This window comes from Magnolia sinica, chromosome 14 (assembly GCF_029962835.1).
Source record: "Magnolia sinica isolate HGM2019 chromosome 14, MsV1, whole genome shotgun sequence".
Taxonomy (NCBI): domain Eukaryota; kingdom Viridiplantae; phylum Streptophyta; class Magnoliopsida; order Magnoliales; family Magnoliaceae; genus Magnolia; species Magnolia sinica.
Window position 1 is genome coordinate 56,236,297 of NC_080586.1, and position 21,815 is coordinate 56,258,111.

The following is a 21,815-nucleotide window of genomic DNA, read 5'->3' on the forward strand; positions in this document are numbered from 1 at the left end:
ACACTGGGTAACATTAGGTAGACACTCACCAAATATGGAGAACTCATCCAGCGGGACGCTTCATAGTGTGTGTGGGTCGTTGCTCACAGGTCATGCTAGTTGAACAAATGATGAAGACATCACATCACGTACGCCTTGACCAATGCTAATGAGACTGATGACTGGCCTTGGACTACGATTTTTTACACCTATGCAAAATGTGGGGAGAAGAATTGCAAGATGATTGTCAATAGTGGTAGTTGTACAAATGTAGTCTCTACTAGCACTTTATCCTGCTTGGGTTTGAAACCCAAACCGCACCCTAAGCCCTTTAGAGTTTCATGGGTTGGCGCATCTTCCATGCCTATTGCCCAGCGATGTCTTATGCTTGTTCACTTTGGATCCTATTCATATTCATTGTGGTGCAACGTTTTGCCCATGGATGTTGGACACATCATTTTGGGGCGGCCGACCACTATGTGATGAAATATGGTTACTCGAATGTGTGTTCAGTTATGCATCAGGGCAAGAAGATCACTTTAGTTCCTCTCCCACCAAAAAGCAATGCGGAGAAGAAAGCTGAGGGGAAGTCGAGTAACCCAAGGGATACGAGGAGATCTCAATCTGAGTCTCTCCATGTTATCAACGCCAAAGAGTTCGAGAGGGAGGCTAAGGTGGATTTGATGGTTTACACCTTAGTGGCTAGAAAAGTTACACCCGAGGTTAGTATGGAGGGACCCCTTAAGGAGAATCTGATTCTAGATGAGTTTCATGATGTATTCCCAGAGGAGTTACTAGATAAGCTTCCACCCATGCGAGACATCCAGCATGCCATTGATCTTGTCCCTGGGGGCGACTCTACCAAACTTTCCTTGTTATCGAATGAACTTTAAGGAGCACGCAAAGTTGAAGAAGCAGGTAGATGAGCTCGTTAGGAAGGCTTTCATTCAAGAGAGTTTAAGTCCATGTGTCGTGCCAGCGCTCCTTACACATAAGAAAGATGGCACGTGGCGCATGTGTGTGGAGATAGTCATCAATAAAATCATGGTCAAGTATTAGTTTCCCATACTGCATCTTGATGATATGTTAGACATGATGGCAGGTGCCACCATCTTTTTTGAAGATTGACCTCAAGAGCAAGTATCACCAAATACTTATACGCACAAGATATTAATAAAAGACAGCTGATGAAAGGCACATGATTTAATGCTAGCATGCAACGTGGAGATTATGAAAGAGTCCATAAAGTAATTCAATTAATAAAAGATGTTAATCCACCAAGTAATTAAGAGTAAATAATAAGAAATAAAATCTGCTTTAACCTAAATCACATGCCCACATGCTAAGAAATCACATAAATCGATTAAAACTAGGTTCAATAGAAGGATAGAACTTCCAATTTAGCATAGGCACGTTCTACACTCAAGAGAACGACTAGTAGGTTTTATGATTAGGGTTAGGAGGGAGAAAATCTGAAATTTAGAAATTTATGGTTCATGAGAATTGGAGATTTTGGAATTAGGGATTTTAGAAATTAGAAAAAATAGGAAATTGAATATCTAGGGTTTAGAAGGTTGTAATGGAAGGGACGGGAGGAAGACCAGAGAAGAAGAAGAATGATACCTTTCGACGAAGAGAAAGGCGTGATGTAAGAAGAAGAATACCTTTTGAAGAAAAGAATGAGGGAGGATGTACCTTGGGGAATCCACCACCAAACAAGCTTCTACCCTTCCACAATTTAATTGAGAGGGTTTTTTTTCAAAAAAAAAAAAAAAAACAACTTGGAAAATTCCTTCACACAAGAGAGCTTCTCTTCTTTTTTTCTTCTCAAATCTCCACTAGGGTTGGCTCTCCACTCCCCTTGTGGTTTTATAATTAAAAAATTCGAAATTAAAATTTAGCATAATTACAATTATGCCACTCACTTAAGTGACCCACCATCCAAAATAAGAAAACTAAAACATTTATTATTAATCCCAACCATCAAATAAATCCTAAAAATAACAAAAAAAAAAAAAAAAACATAAAGAAAACAAGATCAGAGTCTAAGGGGCTCAGATCAAAAAGATCTGGCAGCTCGATGGCATGATCGACAAAATCCAACAGTCGGATCAACACGAAGTAGAAATCATATGACTAAAATAGTCTCATAAGCAGCCCACATGCATCATCCCATAGTGTGGTCTTCATGATGCACGTCCAATGCATGTGGGTTATTCAAAATGGCACGGCGGGCCCCATCTGGAACTCATCTCCCATCCATAAATAAAGTTGTGCTAATGTGCGTAATCGTCTCCATCTCTGGTATATCTAAGTATGTCCTCTGATGTCCCCATCAATTCCCCTCAGCTGAGGAGATTTCGCCTTTGGGGAAATAAAGTTACAGTGATGCTCGAGGAGATCCGAGTCTCGTCGCTGAAGCTTTGCCTTTATGATCCACGTACTATCTGATTTTGGTCTACCCTTCCACTTGACAAGGTACTCCTGGTAACCACCATGTCATGTGGAAACCGCTTCTTTATCTAAGATATCTTTCATCTCCTCTCTTCTCATAGGTATGGATGGTACATATGGTAAAGGTTGAGAAGTGGGGTCAGGTAAAGGCCATGGGTTTTGAGACAAGAAAGGGGGTATCATCATCAAAGTTCATGTGAGGGTTAGGGGAAGGTTCATGAAACTATACAAGATCTTCCACATTAAATGTGGAACTGATACCCATGTTAGGTGTAAGATCTATCAAGCATTCGAACCCATTCTTTTCAAGATTTTATGTGGTCCAATGCTACGGGCCTGTAATTTTTTTATGATTCCTGTGGAAACCTTTTTGGACGTATTTTAACCATGACTTCATCACCCATAACAAACTCCTTAAACCTATGGTGTGAGTCAGCAATCATTTTGTATGTTTCATTAATTATATTGATTATTTTTCTAATCTCCACATGCAAGTCATGCATATGTTATGTAGATGCATGTGCAAACTCTGAAGGCCTATGGAACACAGACATGGGTATGCAATCTATAGGAGTCCTAGGCTCATTTATTTCTTTCCAAATCCACTTCCTCCTCGGGATTCATTTGATCGTGATGAAGGTTTGGTAGAGTCAATGCGTGAATGTCCCACACAGGTGTAAGCTCATCCGGTATGTCCTCTGGAATAACAACACTGGACTTCTCCAATACCAGACTCACCTCAGATGGTAACTTTACACTATCTCGGGTGTAACCTCAGGTGACATCTCCATAATAACCTTAGGTGTGACCTCACTTGCCACGTGGGCATACAACGTCAAATCAGTTTGTCTCTCTTTCAGACTTTTTACCATTAACTATAGGAAGAGACTTAAGCTCGAGTTTCGTCACACCTTCAAGACCACGTTTCTTGGCGTCCTCCTTTTCCGAGGTGCTTTTGGATGGGAGAGACTTCAAGACGGTCCTTTTGCCTCCATATAGAAACAAACACGTATTCGAGTGACCGAACAGTGTTACATCTCTGTCATACAACCAAGGCCTGCCCAAAATAATGTGGCCTATATCCATAAACAAAACACCACACCACATGTCCATATAGGAACAAAACTGGATGGGAATGGGACAATGCTGAGAAACCAAAATTGAAGATGCATCAACCCATGAGACTCAATAGGGCTGAGGGTGAGGAACGACTAGCATACATAAGTGGTCCACAGTGCGAGTAGATACCACATTGATGCAACTGCCACTATCAATGATCGTCTTGCAGTTTTTGCCACCACACTTAGCATAGGTGTGGAAAATTGAATTCCTAAGCCAATCATCACTTTCTACAATTTAGCTTAAGGTGCGGCTAATAATTGCAAGTGGCGCAGTCTCAACTCCTTCAATTTGATCCCCGGCTTGTGATTGGACATCTTCCCCAGTGTCAGGGTTTGCCTGAAGGGAGGCTTCAAGCCGATTAATACGCGCATTGGTCACAGTCAATTGAGTTGCGGTGGTCTTATTGTGCGCTTCAATAACCGTCAAACGATTATTGATAGCATTAAGGGCCTCGGCAATCAGTTCTAGATTAACAATGGGATGTAGGCCAAAACTACATCCTAAACAACTGGGCATACACAAGGACACTCTGAAAAGAAACCCTGGGTCCTAGGATAATGTGATGACAATGATAGTACTAACCTAGAAATCATGCTAGACACACTAACCCAAAAAATCAGCAAGTCGCTATCCTCAAATCTTATGCTGAAAATTCAGCAAGATAGTAGTCCGAGGGTACTAAACTGAAAATTCAGCACGGTTGTAATCCGAAAATTACAAGCTGAAAATTCAGCAATGTGACAACCTGAAATTACTATGCTGAAATTTCAGCAATGGTATAAGTGGGGCTGCGAACTGAAAATTCAGCAATAAGATACTCCAACAAAAATTCAGCAATATGATCATATATGCAATCCATACTCTACTAACCCTAGATGTGACTCTAACCTATATATAACACAAAAATCCTATGATAAACCTATTCTCTGATACCAAATTTGATGCAGGACACATGATTTAATGCTAGCATGCAACATGAAGATTATGAAAGAATCCATAAAATAATCCAATTAACAAAAAATGCTAACCCACCAAGTAATTAAGAGTAAATAATAGGAAATAAAATCAGATTTAACCTAAATCACATGCCCGCATTCTAAGAAATCACATAAATCAATTAAAACTGGACTCAATGGAAGGATAGAACTTCCAATTTAGCAAAGGCACGTTCCACACTCAAGGGAACGACTAGAAGGTTTTATGATTAGGGTTAGGAAGGGGAAAATCTAAAATTTGAAAATTTAGGATTCATGAGGATTGGGGATTTTGGAATTAGGATTTTAGAAATTGGGAAAAATAAGAAATTGAATATCTGGGGTTTAGAAGGTTGTAATGGAAGGCAAAAGACGAAGACAAAAGAAGAAGAAAAATAATACCTTTTGAAGAAGAGAAATGAATGATGTAAGTAGAAGCACACCCTTCAAAGAAGAGAAATGAATGATGTAAGTAGAAGAACACCTTTCGAAGAAGAGAACGAGAGAGGATGTACCTTGGGGAATCCACCACCAAACAAGCTTCTATCCTTCCACAAATTAATTGGAAGGGAGAGTTTTTTTCAAAAAAAAAAAAAAAAAACCTAAAAAATAATGAGGAAAATTCCTTCACACAAGAGAGTTTATCTCTTCTTTTTTTTCTTTCTTTTCAAATCTCCACTAGGGTTGGCACTCTACTCTCCTTGTGGTTTTATAATTAAAAATTTCGGAATTAAAATTCAGCATACTTACAACGATGTCACTCACTTAAGTGGCCCATCATCCAAAATAAGAAAACTAAAACCCAAAATAAGAAAACTAAAACATTTATTATCAATCTCAATCATCAAATAAACCTAAAAATAATGAAAAACATAAAGAAAGCAAGATCACAGTCCAAGGGGCCCAGATCAAAAAGATCTGGTGGCCCGATGGCCTGATCAACATGATCCAATGGTCGGATCGACACGAAATAGAAATCGTATGATTAAAATAATCTCCTAAGAAGCCCACATGCATCATCCCAAAGTGGGGTCTTCCTGATGCACGTCCAATGTATGTGGGTTCTTCAAAATGGGTCGGCGGGCCCCATCTGGAACTCGTCTCCCATCCATAAAGAAAGTTGTGCTGATGTGAGTGATAGTCCCATCTCTGGTATATTTGAGTATGTCCTCTGATGTCCCTATCAACAGCATTCAAGATAAAGGATGGGCTATACGAGTGGCTAATCATGCCTTTTGGCTTGACTAATGCCCCGAGCACATTTATGAGAGTGATGACCCAGGTGTTGAGACCCTTTATGGGTAAATTCCTTGTGGTGTATTTTGATGACATTCTTATCTATAACATATCAAAGGAATAACATCTCCACCATCTGAGGCAAGTTGGTGGGGTCCTCAGAACTGAAAAGCTTTATACCAACCTTAAGAAGTGCACATTCATGTCAAAGAGTGTTATCTTTTTAGGTTTCATAGTATCATCTGAGGGCATGAGAGGTCAGGGCTGTAAGTGCTTATAATTAAGGCATATATTAGTTTGTCAAATTTCGTAGTCCGGTTACGATCATAAGCTCGACTGAAGACAAGCTATCAACTCGATCAAGTACCTGGAAAGAAGATTCAACATCTCAATGCACGATCATTCGTGGTTCAAAGTTCAGCACACTTCGTATGAGTCAACTTATAGGTGGTATAAACCTAGTTGGACCATAGGTTAGGTGTATTTTACTCATGCATATCTTGAACCACATTTTATGTTAAATACACACTTGTTAGGCCAGCCCGACGTCCCATTCGGCCAACCTAACTACTTGGACCAACCATGCAAAATTCGGACAAAATTCAGATCTTTTGCAGTTGGTTCGGCCAGCCAAACCTAACTTCGGCCAACCCAAGGTGGTTCGGTCAAGTTTCCAGCAATGGAACGATTTCAGAATCCAAGCCAGTAAGACCAGCCGAACTTGAGCTTAGGCCAGCCGAACTGGGTGTTTGACTAGCCGAACCTGGGCTTAGGCCAGCCAAAGTTTTGAAAGATTTTATCCCGCGATTTTCAGATTCTAATTGGAACATAATCTTTGGATTTTGGCCAGCCGAATTGAATCTTAGGTCGGCCGAACTACACATATCCTTGGCTATAAATAGAGGCTTTCTCTTACATTCTAAATCATGAAAATTCATATTCTTTTATTGAGAGAGATCCTTCAAGCCTCTTTAAGCTATTTGTGTTGTAATTCATATTTTATTATTAGCTTATTTTATTATCCTTTTCAAAGTTAGATTAAATTGTTTTGATAAGAGTAATCCATACTCCACTTTGAAAAGAAGGAGAATCGAATCTGCAGCAATAGGGTTTCATTTATTTCATTGAAAATCTATTAGATCCATTTGCATCTTTTTGGGTTGAACTCATACATCGGCTTCATCAATATCCCAATTAGAAGATCGCTGCACTCAAGCTACAGCTATGACTTTGACTCGCCAAATCGAAGATAAGTACTATTTGTTTTATTTTATTTCAGTTTAGGTTTTTCTGAGATAGCCTGGAAATCTCAGCGGGTTTGTTTGTGGTGACCCCGTAAAATCACAAAGCGGGTTTGTTTGTGGTGATCCCGTAAAATCACAATGTGGGTTTGATTGTGATAGCCCATGAAAATCGCAATAACTGTATAAGGTTGTTAAGGTGACCCTGGAAAACCTTGAAATAGTGAAAAGCAAAATTGCGAGGGTAGTAATTTTGGGAGTGGAGTAGGTTGCATTGAGGCACTGAACCACTATAACTCTTTTCTGCATTGTGGTGATTGGATATTATTATTTGTGTTATTGTGATTTTCTTATTCTTTGCAGTTAGTTTGATACTTTGATTTCAAAGACGTCGTGAAATAAGGTTGTCCTACCTAAATCTTTTAGGGCTCGTTTGGCCGGGTGGATTGGAAGGGATTGAATGGTATTAGGGTGGATGACATGGATTTCTAGGTAATGGTGTTGTCAGTGGATTGTCTTGAGATCCATGGGATTGCTATATCCCTGTATTGCTATATCCAGTCTGTTTGGCACGCCCGGCCAATCCCGGGATTAAACCTTCCCAACCCTTCTAATCCCTCAAACCAAACACGTCCAGGCAAATTTGAACGGTGGGATTTAAAGGTAATGATGGTGTTGTCAGTGGATTGTCTTAAGATCCATGGGATTGAGATCAGATCACCGACTTTGTTTGGCACGCCTGGCTAATCCCAGATTTAACTTCCAATCCCTTCCAATACCATCTAGTCCCTTCCAATCCGACCGGCCAAACGGGCCCTTAGGTGTAAGGTTGTCCTACGAACTATTTGGTATCAAGGATTCAATACTTTGCAATATTGTATTTAATTGAATCATTATTCCGCATTATATCGAAATATTTGGCATTGTCCTATTCACCCCCCATCTAGGACATCTATAGCTCGTCCTTTCAAGGGCCATAGTTGAGTGGCTTGAACCATGCAATATATTTTTTTTTTTTACCCCACACACTCACGTTAGTGGAATTTCACCACCTATGGGTACTCGAACCCTTGAACCATGCAATATTCACGAGGTGCAAAGCTTTCGTGGCTTAGCAACTTTCTATAGGCAATTCATTAGAGGGTTTAATTCCATCATGACCCCCATCACCAATTGCAAAAAGAAGGGGAAGTTAGTATGGACTAAAGTTACCTCTAGAGCATTTAAGGAGATTAAGGGCAAGATGAGTGAAGCTCCCGTCATATGCCTTCTAGACTTTTCTAAAGTCTTTGAAGTTGCGTGTGATGTATCTAGGGTAGGTATAGGTGGAGTGTTTAGTCAGGAAGGGCTCCTCGTTGCTTATTTTAGTGAGAAGTTGAATGAGGCAAAGCAACGGTATTCTACTTATGACAGAGTTTTATGCAGTCGTCCAATCCTTGCACCATTAGCTGCATTATTTCTTATCGCAAGAATTTGTCTTGTTTTCTGACTACGAGGTGTTACATTACCTCAATTGCCAGAAGAAACTAAACCCTAGGCATGCCAAATGGGTCCAAATTCTTAAGGAATATTCTTTCGTTCTTAAACATAAGGTTGAGGTCAAGAACAAACATGTTGATGCCCTTAGACGTCGTGTGGCGCTACTCCAGAGTATAAGTGTGGAAGTGACTGGGCTTGAGCGGCTGAGAGAAGAGTATCCTACATGCCCAGACTTTGGTGAGTTGTACGCGTCACTACGAGATAGGAAGTTGAGCGACAATCGCAGGTTTGTCATCATCGATGAGTTCCTATTTAAAGGTGGCAGACTTTGCATTCCTCATACTTCTATCCATGATTTCCTAGTTTGGGAACTTCATGCAGGAGGGGTAGCTGGTCATTTGGGGAGGGACAAGATCATTGCCCTTGTGGAGGATAGGTTCTATTGGCCAAATCTCAAGCGAGATGTAGCCAAGATAATTGGGCAGTGCAGGACTTCTCAACTAGCAAAGCAGAGAAAGCAAAATACAAATTTGTATACGCTTTTACTAGTGCCCCATACTCCATTGCAGGACATCAGTATGGATTTCGTGTTGGGTTTACCTAAGATTATCAAGAAACATGATTTCATATTTGTGGTTGTGGACTGTTTTTCCAAAATGGCCCATTTCATTCCATGCTTGAAAACGTCGGATGGCTCCAATGTGGCTAAACTTTTCTTTGGGTTGGTAATGCGTTTACATGGTCTACAAAAGACCATGGTTTGATCGTAATGTACGTTTTATGAGCTATTTTTGGAAGACACTATGGCACATGATGGGGACGAGGTTATGCCTATCATCCTCAAACAAATAGTCAGACTGAGGTCGTCAATAGGAGTCGTAGAAATCTGCTTAGATGCCTTGTGGGTGATCACGTCAGAACTTGGGATGTTGTTTTGCCTATAGCCGAATTAGCATATAATAGTTCCATTAATAGGTCCATAGGCATAAGTCCATTTGAGATTGTGCACGGCTATAAACCTAGGAAACTCGTAAATCCCATACCCATGTCTGTGTCCCATATGCCATCTAAGTCAGCACATGAGTTTGCACATCACATACATGAGTTGCATAGTGAGATTTGGAAGTGAATTAACTTAAGTAATGAAAAACATAAAGCATTTGCAGATTCTCATTGCAGATTTCAGGAATTCCAAGTCATGGTTTGTATGAGGCATGAACAGTTCCCACAGGGAGCTATTAAGAAATTGCAAGCGCGTAGTACAGGACCATACAACATTCTGCAGAAACTAGGTCCTAATGCATATGTAGTAGACCTTCCACCTCCCACGGGAGTTAGCTCTACTTTTAATGTGGAAGATCTAGTACGATACAAGTAGAAGTGTACACAAGTCGAACCGAGTCGAACTTGGCACAGCTCGACTCGGCTCGACCACTAGCTAACCCCAACTCGAACTCGGCTCAACTCCGTCCTCGAGCCTGACTGGCCAGCTCAGCTCGATTCAGTCAGCAGCTCGGGCCAGTTCGAGCCGAGATCGAGCATGTGCGGCATTTCACAAACACATGGAGTGCACTTTCAATTTCTTATGGTGTTTTGCTCATTTAAAATAATAATAATAATAATAATAATAATAAACAAGAAGAAGCAGAAAATACTTTCTTTTCCATTCTTCATGAGATGTGAAGAAGTTTTCCATGTGATTTAGAAAAGAGATTGCTACGACATTGATCTTCCAATAACGAGGGCGCAAGGATCTCATTTATCCCTTTTGAGTTCTTTGGTATTTTGTTGAAATCTCTTTAGCTCCTCATCACAAACCATCTAAAACCTATCCCAACACCTTCATTTCTTCTTTCTTATCCTTTCCCTCAAAACTCCCAAGGTTAGGGACCAAACCCTATCCGACCAGACTCCACACGTGTGACCTACGACCACATGTGTGAGCCCACAGGCTGATCCGTATGGCCACATCTCTATTTCCCCCTGCATCTTTGAACCTTCCCTCCAAAACCCCATCTTCTCGTCCAAAACCCTAACCCTAACCCTAAAATCCCAAATCTCCCAAACCCTAGATATTCAAATCTTCAATTAACCTAAAATCTCTAATTTCCCTACATCCAAAACCCTAATTCCCACCTCCTAATACCTAAATCCTTTAATCACGTTATTCAATTCCCCACTTCATCATTAATTTCAGATTTTTCCTCAAACTTTCATAACCCTAGCGTCACCCACACCCAAATCTAGTAAACCCTAGGTAGTATTAGACATTCTCCTTTACAATAGGCCTAACCTTATGCTATTTGAATGTTTATACATCCATTATATCCCAGTTTCTCTCTTTAATGGTCTTTTATGATGATGCTTAGCAACTTAGGCTTAAACTATGCATGTTTTCCTCTTAAAATCTTGATATTTGTGATATGGTAGCAAGATTTGTAGTTTTCATTAATTAATTTAAATTTTCTGATTGATCTCTCACATTATTTGAGTTCATGCATTGGTCCTGCATCAACAATCCTAAGCGCCTGACTTGAGGAAACAATGAGCACACCCATTTTCAGGTTGGGGCCGAGCTTCAAGTCGAGCTTGGGCCAGCTCGAGCTCGGCTCAAAATTTTTTCAAGCTCAATTAAACAGTTCAGCTCTGCCCGAACCCAGCTTTCGAGCCGAACCGAGTTGAGCTTATCCAAGCCAAGTCAAGCGAGTTAACCGAGATAGCTCGGTTGGTGTCCAGCTCTACACTTAGGAGATTCTTTGAGAGGCCCCGCCACCTTTGGCGCTCTAACCCCTTTGAAAGCAAAACAGTTGGCTTTGATAAACACCCCACCAAGGGGAAGTGATTGTTTGGGACCAGTGTTTTCAAAGAAACGTTAATGGTGAGAAATTTGTTCATATGTAGGAGAGGCTTCAAAGTGCGAATCAGAAAATGTAGAACAGGGCCAGGTGGTGGTGGAAGTTCAATGCCAACAGTGTATTCTGGTGAAATTGTACAACAACCTTCTCAGGTCTGGGCCGGGTAACAGATCAGAAGCTCCAACAAACAGAATATGGTTGTACCAGGGACTTCCTAAAGTCAGTGTTCAAATGGCTTCTAGGTAAAAAAAACATAAATAAAGTTCTCACAATCGCCGTCTACATAGGAAGATGATAATAATGAATGGATGTATCAAATGGCTGACTGATGCAGAAAAAACCTAACCATTTGTTTATCTTCTTTGGGTATGCAACAGAGATACGGAGTTTTTTTTTTTTTTTTCTCTCTTTTTCTTTTGAGAATTGAGATATAGAGGAGATTTGTAGCATTGTTTGAGACAAATTTGATTGTGTAAGGGTTGATCGCAGCATCGTTCCAAGCTAGGGATAGAAGATGTGCAGGTCAGAGAAAGGTTTTGTGGAGGTTAGCTTTACTGGAAGAAATATGGAAGATTTGGAAGGAGAACCAATAACAGGATGTTCAATAGAGTAGAGGCATCATTGAGATCTTTCCAGAAAGCAAAAGACAAAATGATAGAATGGGCGTTGGCATCTAAAGCTTTTGTTGGATGCAACAAAAAGGAGCTTCTTGTGTCCTGGGGAGTAGCCTAGTGGCTGTTTGTTGTTAAATGATTTCTCATTATCTCTTTTTTTCTCTTGTGGATTAGGCTTTTGTAGCACCCTTTGCTTGGTTTCTGGTAAATATTTCCGTGACACTATAACAACCACAACCATAACAACAACAACAACAACAACAACAGTAATAATTAGGCAGGTCTTAGTGAGAAAATATTGTGTACAAGTGTGCCCCATGTTGCTTAGGCAACTTCTAAATATAGCTGCTTCATGAGCCAAGTTTTCAGCACCTAGCATAGTAGAATCTCTTGTTTTTAAAAAATCAAGCCTCTAACAGTGTTCTTTTAACCCTCTTCATTTTCCATGTTATGTTCATTGCTGGTTTCTTAATTTAGCGTTGGAGTGAAGTGGACAAGTGCTAGAGTCAGGAAGCTTATGTTTCAAAATGTTATCAACTGGCTCAGGAAGTGGGACCAGAAGCTGGAACAGATGCAAGAGTTTTAAGCAGGAGCAACTCCTTGGTCGAAGAATCCTGCAACTAAGAAATCAGCTTCTGATAATTAGTGTCTGTCATTATATCAGAGCAATCGACTCACATCTTCGCATGTCCATTCTTTTCTACTTCTGACCATTTCTTTTCTTTTTTTCTTTTTCTTTTTGGTCTTTTTCTTTTCTTCTTCCTTCTCTTTTTTTTTTTTTTTTTTGCACTCTTTCCCATGAATCCATCAGCTTGGAACTAAATTTCATTCAAGTGACGGCAGAACAGCTGGAGCTCAGATCCCATTACTACCTTCAATGATTTCACACTACACTATCCTTGTGTGGAATCGAATATCGATATTTTGGTCAATGCATGATACACCCAAGTACATCCAACAAAAGTGATGGTTTTCATCAATTATGATAGTCAAGCTAAAACGAGAAGTGGCAACTGCTGGATTTTTGGCTTGACTAAGAAACATCTGCACATATACATTTGAGAGGATTGAGCCATGCACAATAAATCACTGAAAATTCTTCCCTAGTAATCCTTGCTAAAGAAAACAATTAAAAGGAAATATCATTTTTCATACATGTTTATGGAGAGCTGGAACCAGTTCATAAATGAAATGCCATACCGAGAATGATCCCTTGTGCACTTCTATAGTATGAGCTTGTTAGTGTTCTAAACCTCTCCTGTCCAGCTGCAACGCTAACATAGTGACTTAATACCCACCAAAAAATTACCCAGCATATAAGCATTGAAAATAGCAAACATAGCTTCAGGAGGTTTTAGATACAAGTATACAAAAATGTCTGCATTTAGAAAAAGATCACAGCAAGCATTTACAGTTTTGTATGGTTAATCAACAAATTATCCTTGCCACAGATCTCAGCAGGAAAGATTGCAATTTGAGTTTGAGAAAATGCTCATACTTGAAAGCAGCGAAGATGGATGTCAATGTAACCATTACGTTTCCAACATTCTACCACTTGAAGCGCATAACTAGATGAAACTGGGTCCACTTGGCCTCAAGCTGTTCATTATGGCTGATAAACCCATGTTTTAGGAGTACCTATCCTTTCCCCACACTTTCCTTGATGCCAGCAGGATGAAGAAGATTTTGGAGAGGAAAGTGGAGGTAGGCTTTGGGTCTTCATTAGTATGACTGACGAGTGGTCTTGGTATGCAAGGGAAGAGTAATGAGTTCAACATGATATGCTCAAGTAGTAGTTTTTTGTTGACTAGGATGGAACATATGGTTATATCTCATTGGAAGAGATTATAAATGTCTATTATTTGGGGATTGAAAACAAAATGCAAAGGAGAAAAGACCAGTTGATAGATTTCCACAGCTTATTAAGAACTGAAACCAACAATAACTTACCATGTTGCAACCATACAAAATAGCAATCATACAACAATGAAATCCAGTAAAAGAGCATACCAGTTCTGAAGTAACTTACAGTAAAGAGTGTGAAAAGCATCTCAAAAATACATCTATAATTGTTGCTGGGAGAAGATTTCCCTTGATGGACACATAAATGGGCATGGAAAGATAAATGACCATTTCATGTTTCCAATGTACTGAGAAGCTCTAATGCATCTGACATCTAGTTGATGATCATTTACAGTGCTCTGAGTCAGGGACTGTCTAATCCTGCCCTTGAGAAAATAGTGCAAGAACTTGACACATGAAACCAGGTTACTGACAACTATTCTAGATAAGTCACAAACGTACTTAGAGGTAACTAATTTAGGGCCCATTTAGTATTGGCTGGGAGAGTCTAATGGGGTAAAAAAAAAAAAATGACACTGACACGTGCCATCATTACAGCCACATCAGAAGGGTGCCGTTTGTAGTGGGACAAGGGGTAAAAACAAATATTTAAATCTAAATACTATGTCAACCGAGTTTTTGTCCCTCATTGACGTGGCTGTAATGAAGGCATCTGTCAGCAGGGAGTGTTATACGTGCACATATTTTTAACGTTGGCATCATCAACAGCAAGTTGGATCAGCCTAATTTTTGGGCTCTAAGAGGAACAAGAGGGGGTAAAACTGAAAGACAGAGTGGATGTAGGATAAACGTAATGGCGGGCCCCATAGAGCTCGACACTACAGTAACTTATAGTAGTGCCCAATGTTGTCGAATCGCATATGCAATCATGTGATATCGCATATACCTATGCGCATATGCGATCGCAAAATCGCATATGCGATCGCATATTTTTTTTATTTTTTTGAAAAATTAAAAAAAAAAAAAAATATATATATATATATATATATATTAGGAAAATTTCAAAAAATTGTAAAAATATATATATAAGAAACTGAGGAGAACTTTTCTAAGTTAATAGATAACTAATTTTACATATTTAAAATACATTTGAAAGAGATAAAATCAATTAAACAATGAATTAAACATCAAGTCATCCACATTTAACAATATAGCTAACAAGAAGTAACAACAAAATCAACAAGCTATTTATTTATTATGGTAGAAAATCAACAAGCTATCTTCCTTGAAACGTAAAAGTGCTTGAATCTTGATCTTCCAACTTCCAAAAGAGAGGGAATGTGTGTGTGTGTGTGTGTGAGAGAGAGAGAGAGAGAGAGATTAAGATCACTTGGAAGTAGGAAATACAAGAGAGAGGGAGATTAAGACCACTTGTAAGTAAGAAATGTAAGAGAAAAATAGGGTAAGAGAGTTTTGTAGTGAGAATATTGCAAATAGAGGAGATTAGGAAGCCTTTTTATAGACAAAATGTTATTTTTTTTTTGCACAAAAATAAAAATTCAATGTGTCATGGCCAATATGCGATCGCATATGCCATGATCGCATATGTGATCTGCATGTGGATATGCGCATATGCCATGATCGCATATGCGATCTGCATATGGATATGCGCATATGCAATCGCACATGACAACAATGGTATGAAATATCCCCCCCCCCCCCCCAAAAACAAAACAAAAAAAAAAAAAAAAACGCATATATACATCAATGAGGTCTTGTGTCGAACCAATTAGGCTGCTAATTTATCATACAACCAGTAGATAATTTCCATCAGGTTAAGACTGTCCATTTACCATAAACCAGCAGATAATCAGCCCACCAAAAGTTGTCCTCACCACAGGGATCAGGTTGGAACTTATCCACTAGTTGGCATGCGCACAAGTGTGCATGAATGTATGTATATGCGTGTGTGTGTGTGTGTCTACATGCATTTATATAGGGGCTGGCTCACATAGTAACGTTGTGGGGTCCACGGTATGTTTGCATCAGATTCATCCGTACTAGATGCCCCCTTTGATGTTCGTCAAAGGGGCCAAAATATCAGCCTGAACAGAAATTCTGATGGGCCACACCACAGGGAGCAGTTGGGAGGGGGTGCCCAACCAATAAAAACAACGAAACTGCGTGTGGCATGTTGTGTATATGCTGTCCAATCAATTCATCAGATGCACTCTACCTGGATAAAGGGAGAAAAAAATAGGCTATTCCAAAACCCAAGTGGGCCCAGTATTCGTAATATCAGTATCGTTGCATGAATCGCTAACTGGGGATACGGAAACATGTATTGATATCCCCAATAGTATTGCCGATAGTAGGAAATGTAACATTGACTGAAGGAAACATTGGGGAAATATAGGGGAAAATGTATAATTTTTCAATGAACTTCAGGAGATGCTAAAATATACATATTTACATATTTAGGAATCAAAAGATCACAAAAAAAGAATAATACATAATAAGTTTCCATTTAATAGGGGCCTAAAGCATGTGTTGCTGTAAAAAAATTAATTCAATAGTAACCAAGATGAGTTCATAAAATAAAATTGCAAGTAACAACTAAAAATTAATAACTAAAATATCCAAAAATTAAAGGAACTAAAAAACATACCCATCCAACTATCCCTCAAACCTATCTTGTAACCAAAATGAGTTCGTATCACAAAAACGTAAGTAACAAATTATAACTAAGACATCCAAAAACTAAAGTAATTGAAAAACATACCTATCAGCCTATCCCTCAAACCCATCCATCCATCTATGCACACATACATACATGCAAATGCATACATTACATACCTACACGCATGCATGCATGCATCCATCCCTCAAAAAATGCACCCATACTTCCATCCATTTATGTGCATGTATTGCAATGGAAAGATAATTTTTTAAAGAAACAGATTTTTTTTATTTTTTTATCATATTTATCATATTTTATTTCTCAAGAAATTGACCCCATCGATCATCAACATACAACCATAAATAAATAAATAAATAAAAATAGATATCTAAGGAAAATAGGTTGAAATTATTTTTTTTCTAAATTAAGTAGATTTTTAATTAATTTTTGAAATTTTAAAAAATAAATAAATAAAATCAGAAATTTTTGAAATTTTACATGAATCTATAGATAGGCCAACTCCCATCAACATACTGAAATTTGAGCCCTCAATTGGGATTATTGGAGAAAATATGAAATTTTTGGATTTTCCCTAATTGCAACTTCCAAATCTTCCAATTTTCAACTTAAATAAATGTCAATGTGTAAGAATCATGCAAAGATATGGATTTGTGGTGAAATCCATGCCAAATATGAGGAATAAAAACATTCTTTTCTTACCCTTGGTGCTCCCCCAAATGAGGGATTTCATTCACAAAACTTGAAGAGGAGTGGTCAAAATTCACTCTCTACCCAAATCCTTAAAAAAATCTCAAAAAAAAAAAAAAAAAAAAAAAAAAAAAAAAAAATTTATATTTTTTCAGAATTTTTTCGGTTTTCTTTAAGCACAGACGCTTCCCCCTTTTTACCCTTATAGAGTTGCATCAGCAATCATAATCATTGATACAATCAATACCATGTACGTCTTATAAAGGAACTCAGGCAATATTTTGCTGGTATTATCGCATATCAAAACGGTGGTGATAAATCACCGAAAAATAAGCAATACTTGGAAATATTGCAATTTACAGGAGTTTCAGTATTGCTTGGTCGGCGGTACAGATAATATCAGCAATATTATCAATAATAATGCCAATATCTGGAACACTAGCAGCAGGTGATGAATTAAGATGGTGGATAAAACCGTAGTCATCTACTGTGCACTCTTTCACAAAACAACTCCATTCGCCAACATGAAAAGGTATCTTGATGTAGACCTTCTGCTGTCAAGGCTTCCAACATAGTCCAAAACTAAATATCTAATCGGTTGGTCTTTATGTGAGAATGAAATCTTTAGGCCTTTGCAAGTATGGCATCACCTTCCTTGCTTCCCTTCAATAATCCATACTTGGATTCATCATGTATCTCCCAAAAATCCTAGCTGCATAAGCTGTATTAGGTCGAGTGCAAACCTAAAATATAGTACTTCGCACCATGGATGCATATGGGATGTCCTACATTTCCTCTCTCAAAATCAATCCGAAGACAGCAATAAGCTAAGGTTGTCATCCTTGATGATAGGAGCTTCTCCCAAAGCATAACTTGGAATGTCAAATCTACTAAGAATCCCCACAATGTATGTCCTCTAGGACAAACCCAAAAGAATCTACTAAGAATCCACATCATTCTACTTATGTTTCATGAATTTTTTTTCCCTTCAGAATATGTCACATAAGGATCCCATGTAAAAGGCATTTCAATGTTCAAAAAACAAAAACAAAAAACAGTGAGTTTACAAACAAAATCTTGCATTATGCAAATAGGAGAATGGTCATAAATTAAGATAAGTTACAAGATAGAAGTGAACATAGGAACTATTTGAACTGAAGGCATGGTGGAAAGACTTCTATGCACAAATTATACTTCCACTTTGTTCATCGCATAAATAATGCAAATTTACCAGTATCCCATATTGTAAGCTTTAATCTCTTCCCGCCAACCGTGAGGTGCTTGATCTTAAAATCCACCCCTACACAGTTAATATAAATCCATCAGCTCAATCCATGATTAGGTAAGGGAAATATATGCCCGTGCTGAAAACAATATGCTGGCAAAATGTGATAAACCCAAAAGAAAATGGCAACAAATATTCTTATCTAAAACACATTTGATATAATCTCTCCGGTAAGTGTTTACCAACCTTTGCAATATGAACATTTGTCATTTTTGTTGCTTGCTATTTATTTCGTACCTCGAGTGACCCTAGGTGTTAAGAGATACCCTAAGATCGTTGTTGAAATGTGACATTGACACCCCAAAATTCAGATTCTTCCAAACTATCCGACCTCTTATTTAAAAACGAGCAAATACTTTTTGTTCAGATATAAATTATCTGGTCTACCATAAGCATGCACGTCTCTAGATCATAGAGATGGTGTACTTCGTTCACGCCTATATTCTGCCTCAGCTGAAGTAGGCTTACGATCTTGTTAGTCATGCTTGCTTGAAAATACAGACCGGCAACCAAGGTGTTCCATAATGGTAATGGAGGCTGTAACAGCCCCCATAACAGCTGTGGTGACCCTTTTTTATTTTATTTTATTTTAATGTGTTTATGGACCATTACAGGGCCATTAAGATCCATTAGGGGACCATTACAGCTATTTTTCCGTAACGGCCGTTTCGGCCCCATAATGTTGAACGGTTATGACCATTACCATTACATAACCAATTTGGAATACCATGCCGGCGACATACCTAATAAGCTTTTTGAGAGAGTATTTCCATGCTATTTTGGTGCTCCCTCAAGACACCATTTCTTTGTATATTCAATTACTAACAACAGAGATTAGAGAGGCCATTCTCTCCCTAACACGCCATTTCCCAAAAAAAAAAAAATATATCTACAACCTAGGGTTTTCCACACAACCCTAGTTCTTCTTCCTTCTTCCTTCGCGTCTTCTTCCTTCTTCCTTCGCGTCTTCTTCCTTCTCCTTCCCTTTTTTTTCCTTTCTATCACTTTCCTTTTCCCTTTCCCTTTCCCTTTCCGTCCCTTTCCTTCTCTCCTTCCCTTTTCCCCTTTCTTCTCCTTTACCTTCCAATGCAGCCACCTGCAGCTGACTCCAACACCACCGGTCGTATCTACACCCAACACCGCGACAAGCAGTGCTGTCGCCATCCAGTGCCGCCACCAATGGCTATACTCGTGGGAGACGCTGCAGGCCATTACTCGTTGCCCTTTTTCATTTGTCAATGCCCAGTGCCGCCTGTTGAATCCACAATTTGTGGGAGTCATGATGTTTGTCGTATATCATCATGGCCTCGTCAAATGATATATGACACTATTGGTTTTGCTGATTGATAGTGTTTCCATCCCTGTTCATTGTATTTCCCTTCAACAGGAGATTTTTTTTTTAGGATGGGTGATATGAAAGGTGATTCAAGCAGGGGGTATGGGAATCAGACCCACATCTGGGATTGATCATTACTACTGTGTGAAGTTGGATGGGATGAATTACTCACAATCGACCAAGATGTTCATTGGTGGAATAAGAAAGTAGGTTATATCACTAGTAGCAAGAAAGAGCCCAGTGAAGATGATCCATCCAATGACAATTGGAATAAAAAGTGAGAATCTTACAGTAATATCTTGGCTGTTCCACTCTATGCAGGTGGGTATGAGTTGAGGCTTGAGATTGTGTAAGATAGAGAGAATTTTGGGACACCATCGCCGATATATACTCTCAACATCATGGTTTAGCATGCACTTTTCAGCAGCATGGGAATATTACACATATGGAACAGGGTGAATCAACTGTTGAAGAATACTATGAAGACCTTCGCCTGCAATGGAAGGAGTTAGACTAATATATGCCAGAAGTTGTTATTCTAGATGAACTCCACAAGTGGTTAGAGAAATGGAGGATGTTTGAATTCCTAAACGGGCTTCATCTAAATCTTGAGGTGTACACACATTCTAGGGATGTCCTTACCTTCACTATAGCTTACTTATAGTTAGACCTTTGCCTATAGCTTGTTTCTAGGGAGTTGTTACCTTCACTATGCTTGTTTATAGTCATTACCTTCACTGTAACTTGTGTATAGCCGTTACCTTCACTATAGTTTGTCTATAGTCGTTGTCATCACTATGAAGACCTTCACCTGTGATGGAAGGAGTTAAGACTAATGTATGCCAGAAGTTGTTATTCTAGATGAACTCCACAAGTGGTTAGAGAAATGGAGGATGTTTGAATTCCTAAATGGGCTTCATCTAAATCTCGAGGCATGCACACATTCTAGGGAGTCGTTACCTTCACTATAGCTTGTTTATAGTTATGTTTGCAGTTAGGTGCGGTGTCCTGCATCATCAGGGGTGTCCAATACATCTATTCCCAAGAAATCTACCTTCATAGCTTGAGAAAAATAGTCACGAGGACCTCCGGCAAAGGGGCAGCCCCGTACAACTTCTCGGAACATTGACAAAGACAAGCTGACCATTGCTATGATCTTCACCCTCACCCCCGTCCCAAGCCCAAGAATGGGGCTAATAGTGCTGAGATTGAGGGGAGACTACCATTGCTGATTCCGAGTCAAGAGCCATTAGCAAGCTTTGTCAAGAGGTTTCCAGTCTTCAAGCTACTATATCTACTACTGGTACATCAAGTGATCAACCAGATATATGTACAAACCTTGTGTGTAGGTTCATCTCGTACTCCTACATCATGGGTCATTTGTGGTGTGCTGACCATATAACTAATCAGCAAGGCAACCTCCTTTCACACTCACATTTTCTATACCATATTAAGCTGACTGATGCATCCTATTCCATGGTATCTGGAAAAGGCTCTTGTCAGCTTACTTCCTCTTCATGATTGCCTTTCATTCATCATTTGTTGTCATTTCCTACAAATCTGTTATATGTCAGTTCTCTTACTAAGCAACTAAACCATTGTGTTACATTCTTTCCTTCTCATTGTTTTATCCAGGATCTGCAAAACAGGAGGATCGGTGGTGGATGTGCAGCATGGGGGCTGTATGTACTTGTTGTCAATGATGCTCTGCCTGTTTCTCTGAGTCTAAGTTGAAAAATGACAAGCCTGTACAGTTTTGGCATGCAAGCATGGGTCACACCCCTTTTAGTCCCTTAAGGTTTTATTTCTGAATAAATTTGATGAGGATATTAGTTTTCAGTGTGATACACGTCAGATTTCAAAATATCCTCAACTATTTATCCAGTTTATAAAAATAAAAGTGTCACTCCCTTTTGTCTACTTCATTTTGATGTGTGGGGCTATCCCAATTACTTATATTTCTGGTTTTCAACACTCCATTTCATTTATCAATGACTATTCTCGATTTACCTGGATGTCTTATGAGAAATAGAAGTGAAGTGCCATCGA

The 21,815-nt window shown here is 39.0% G+C and overlaps 1 protein-coding gene across 3 annotated transcripts in view; it reads right to left on the minus strand.

The window, feature by feature from the left end:
* The window catches only part of LOC131225755 (ras-related protein RABC2a-like), a 73,709-nt gene that overhangs the window by 34,565 nt on the left and 17,329 nt on the right, over window positions 1-21,815 (minus strand). For 2 of the 3 annotated variants that reach the window (XR_009161510.1, XM_058221345.1), the window contains exons 2-3: window positions 18,377-18,445; window positions 13,155-13,220 (exon numbers count right to left, since the gene is read on the minus strand). Coding sequence is in view for 2 of the 3 variants with exons in the window: in XM_058221345.1 (XP_058077328.1) it covers window positions 13,155-13,220; window positions 18,377-18,445 (135 nt within the window). In the remaining variant the exon portion in view is untranslated. The remainder of the gene's footprint in view (window positions 1-13,154; window positions 13,221-18,376; window positions 18,446-21,815) is intronic. The other variant, XM_058221346.1, reaches the window with a different exon arrangement.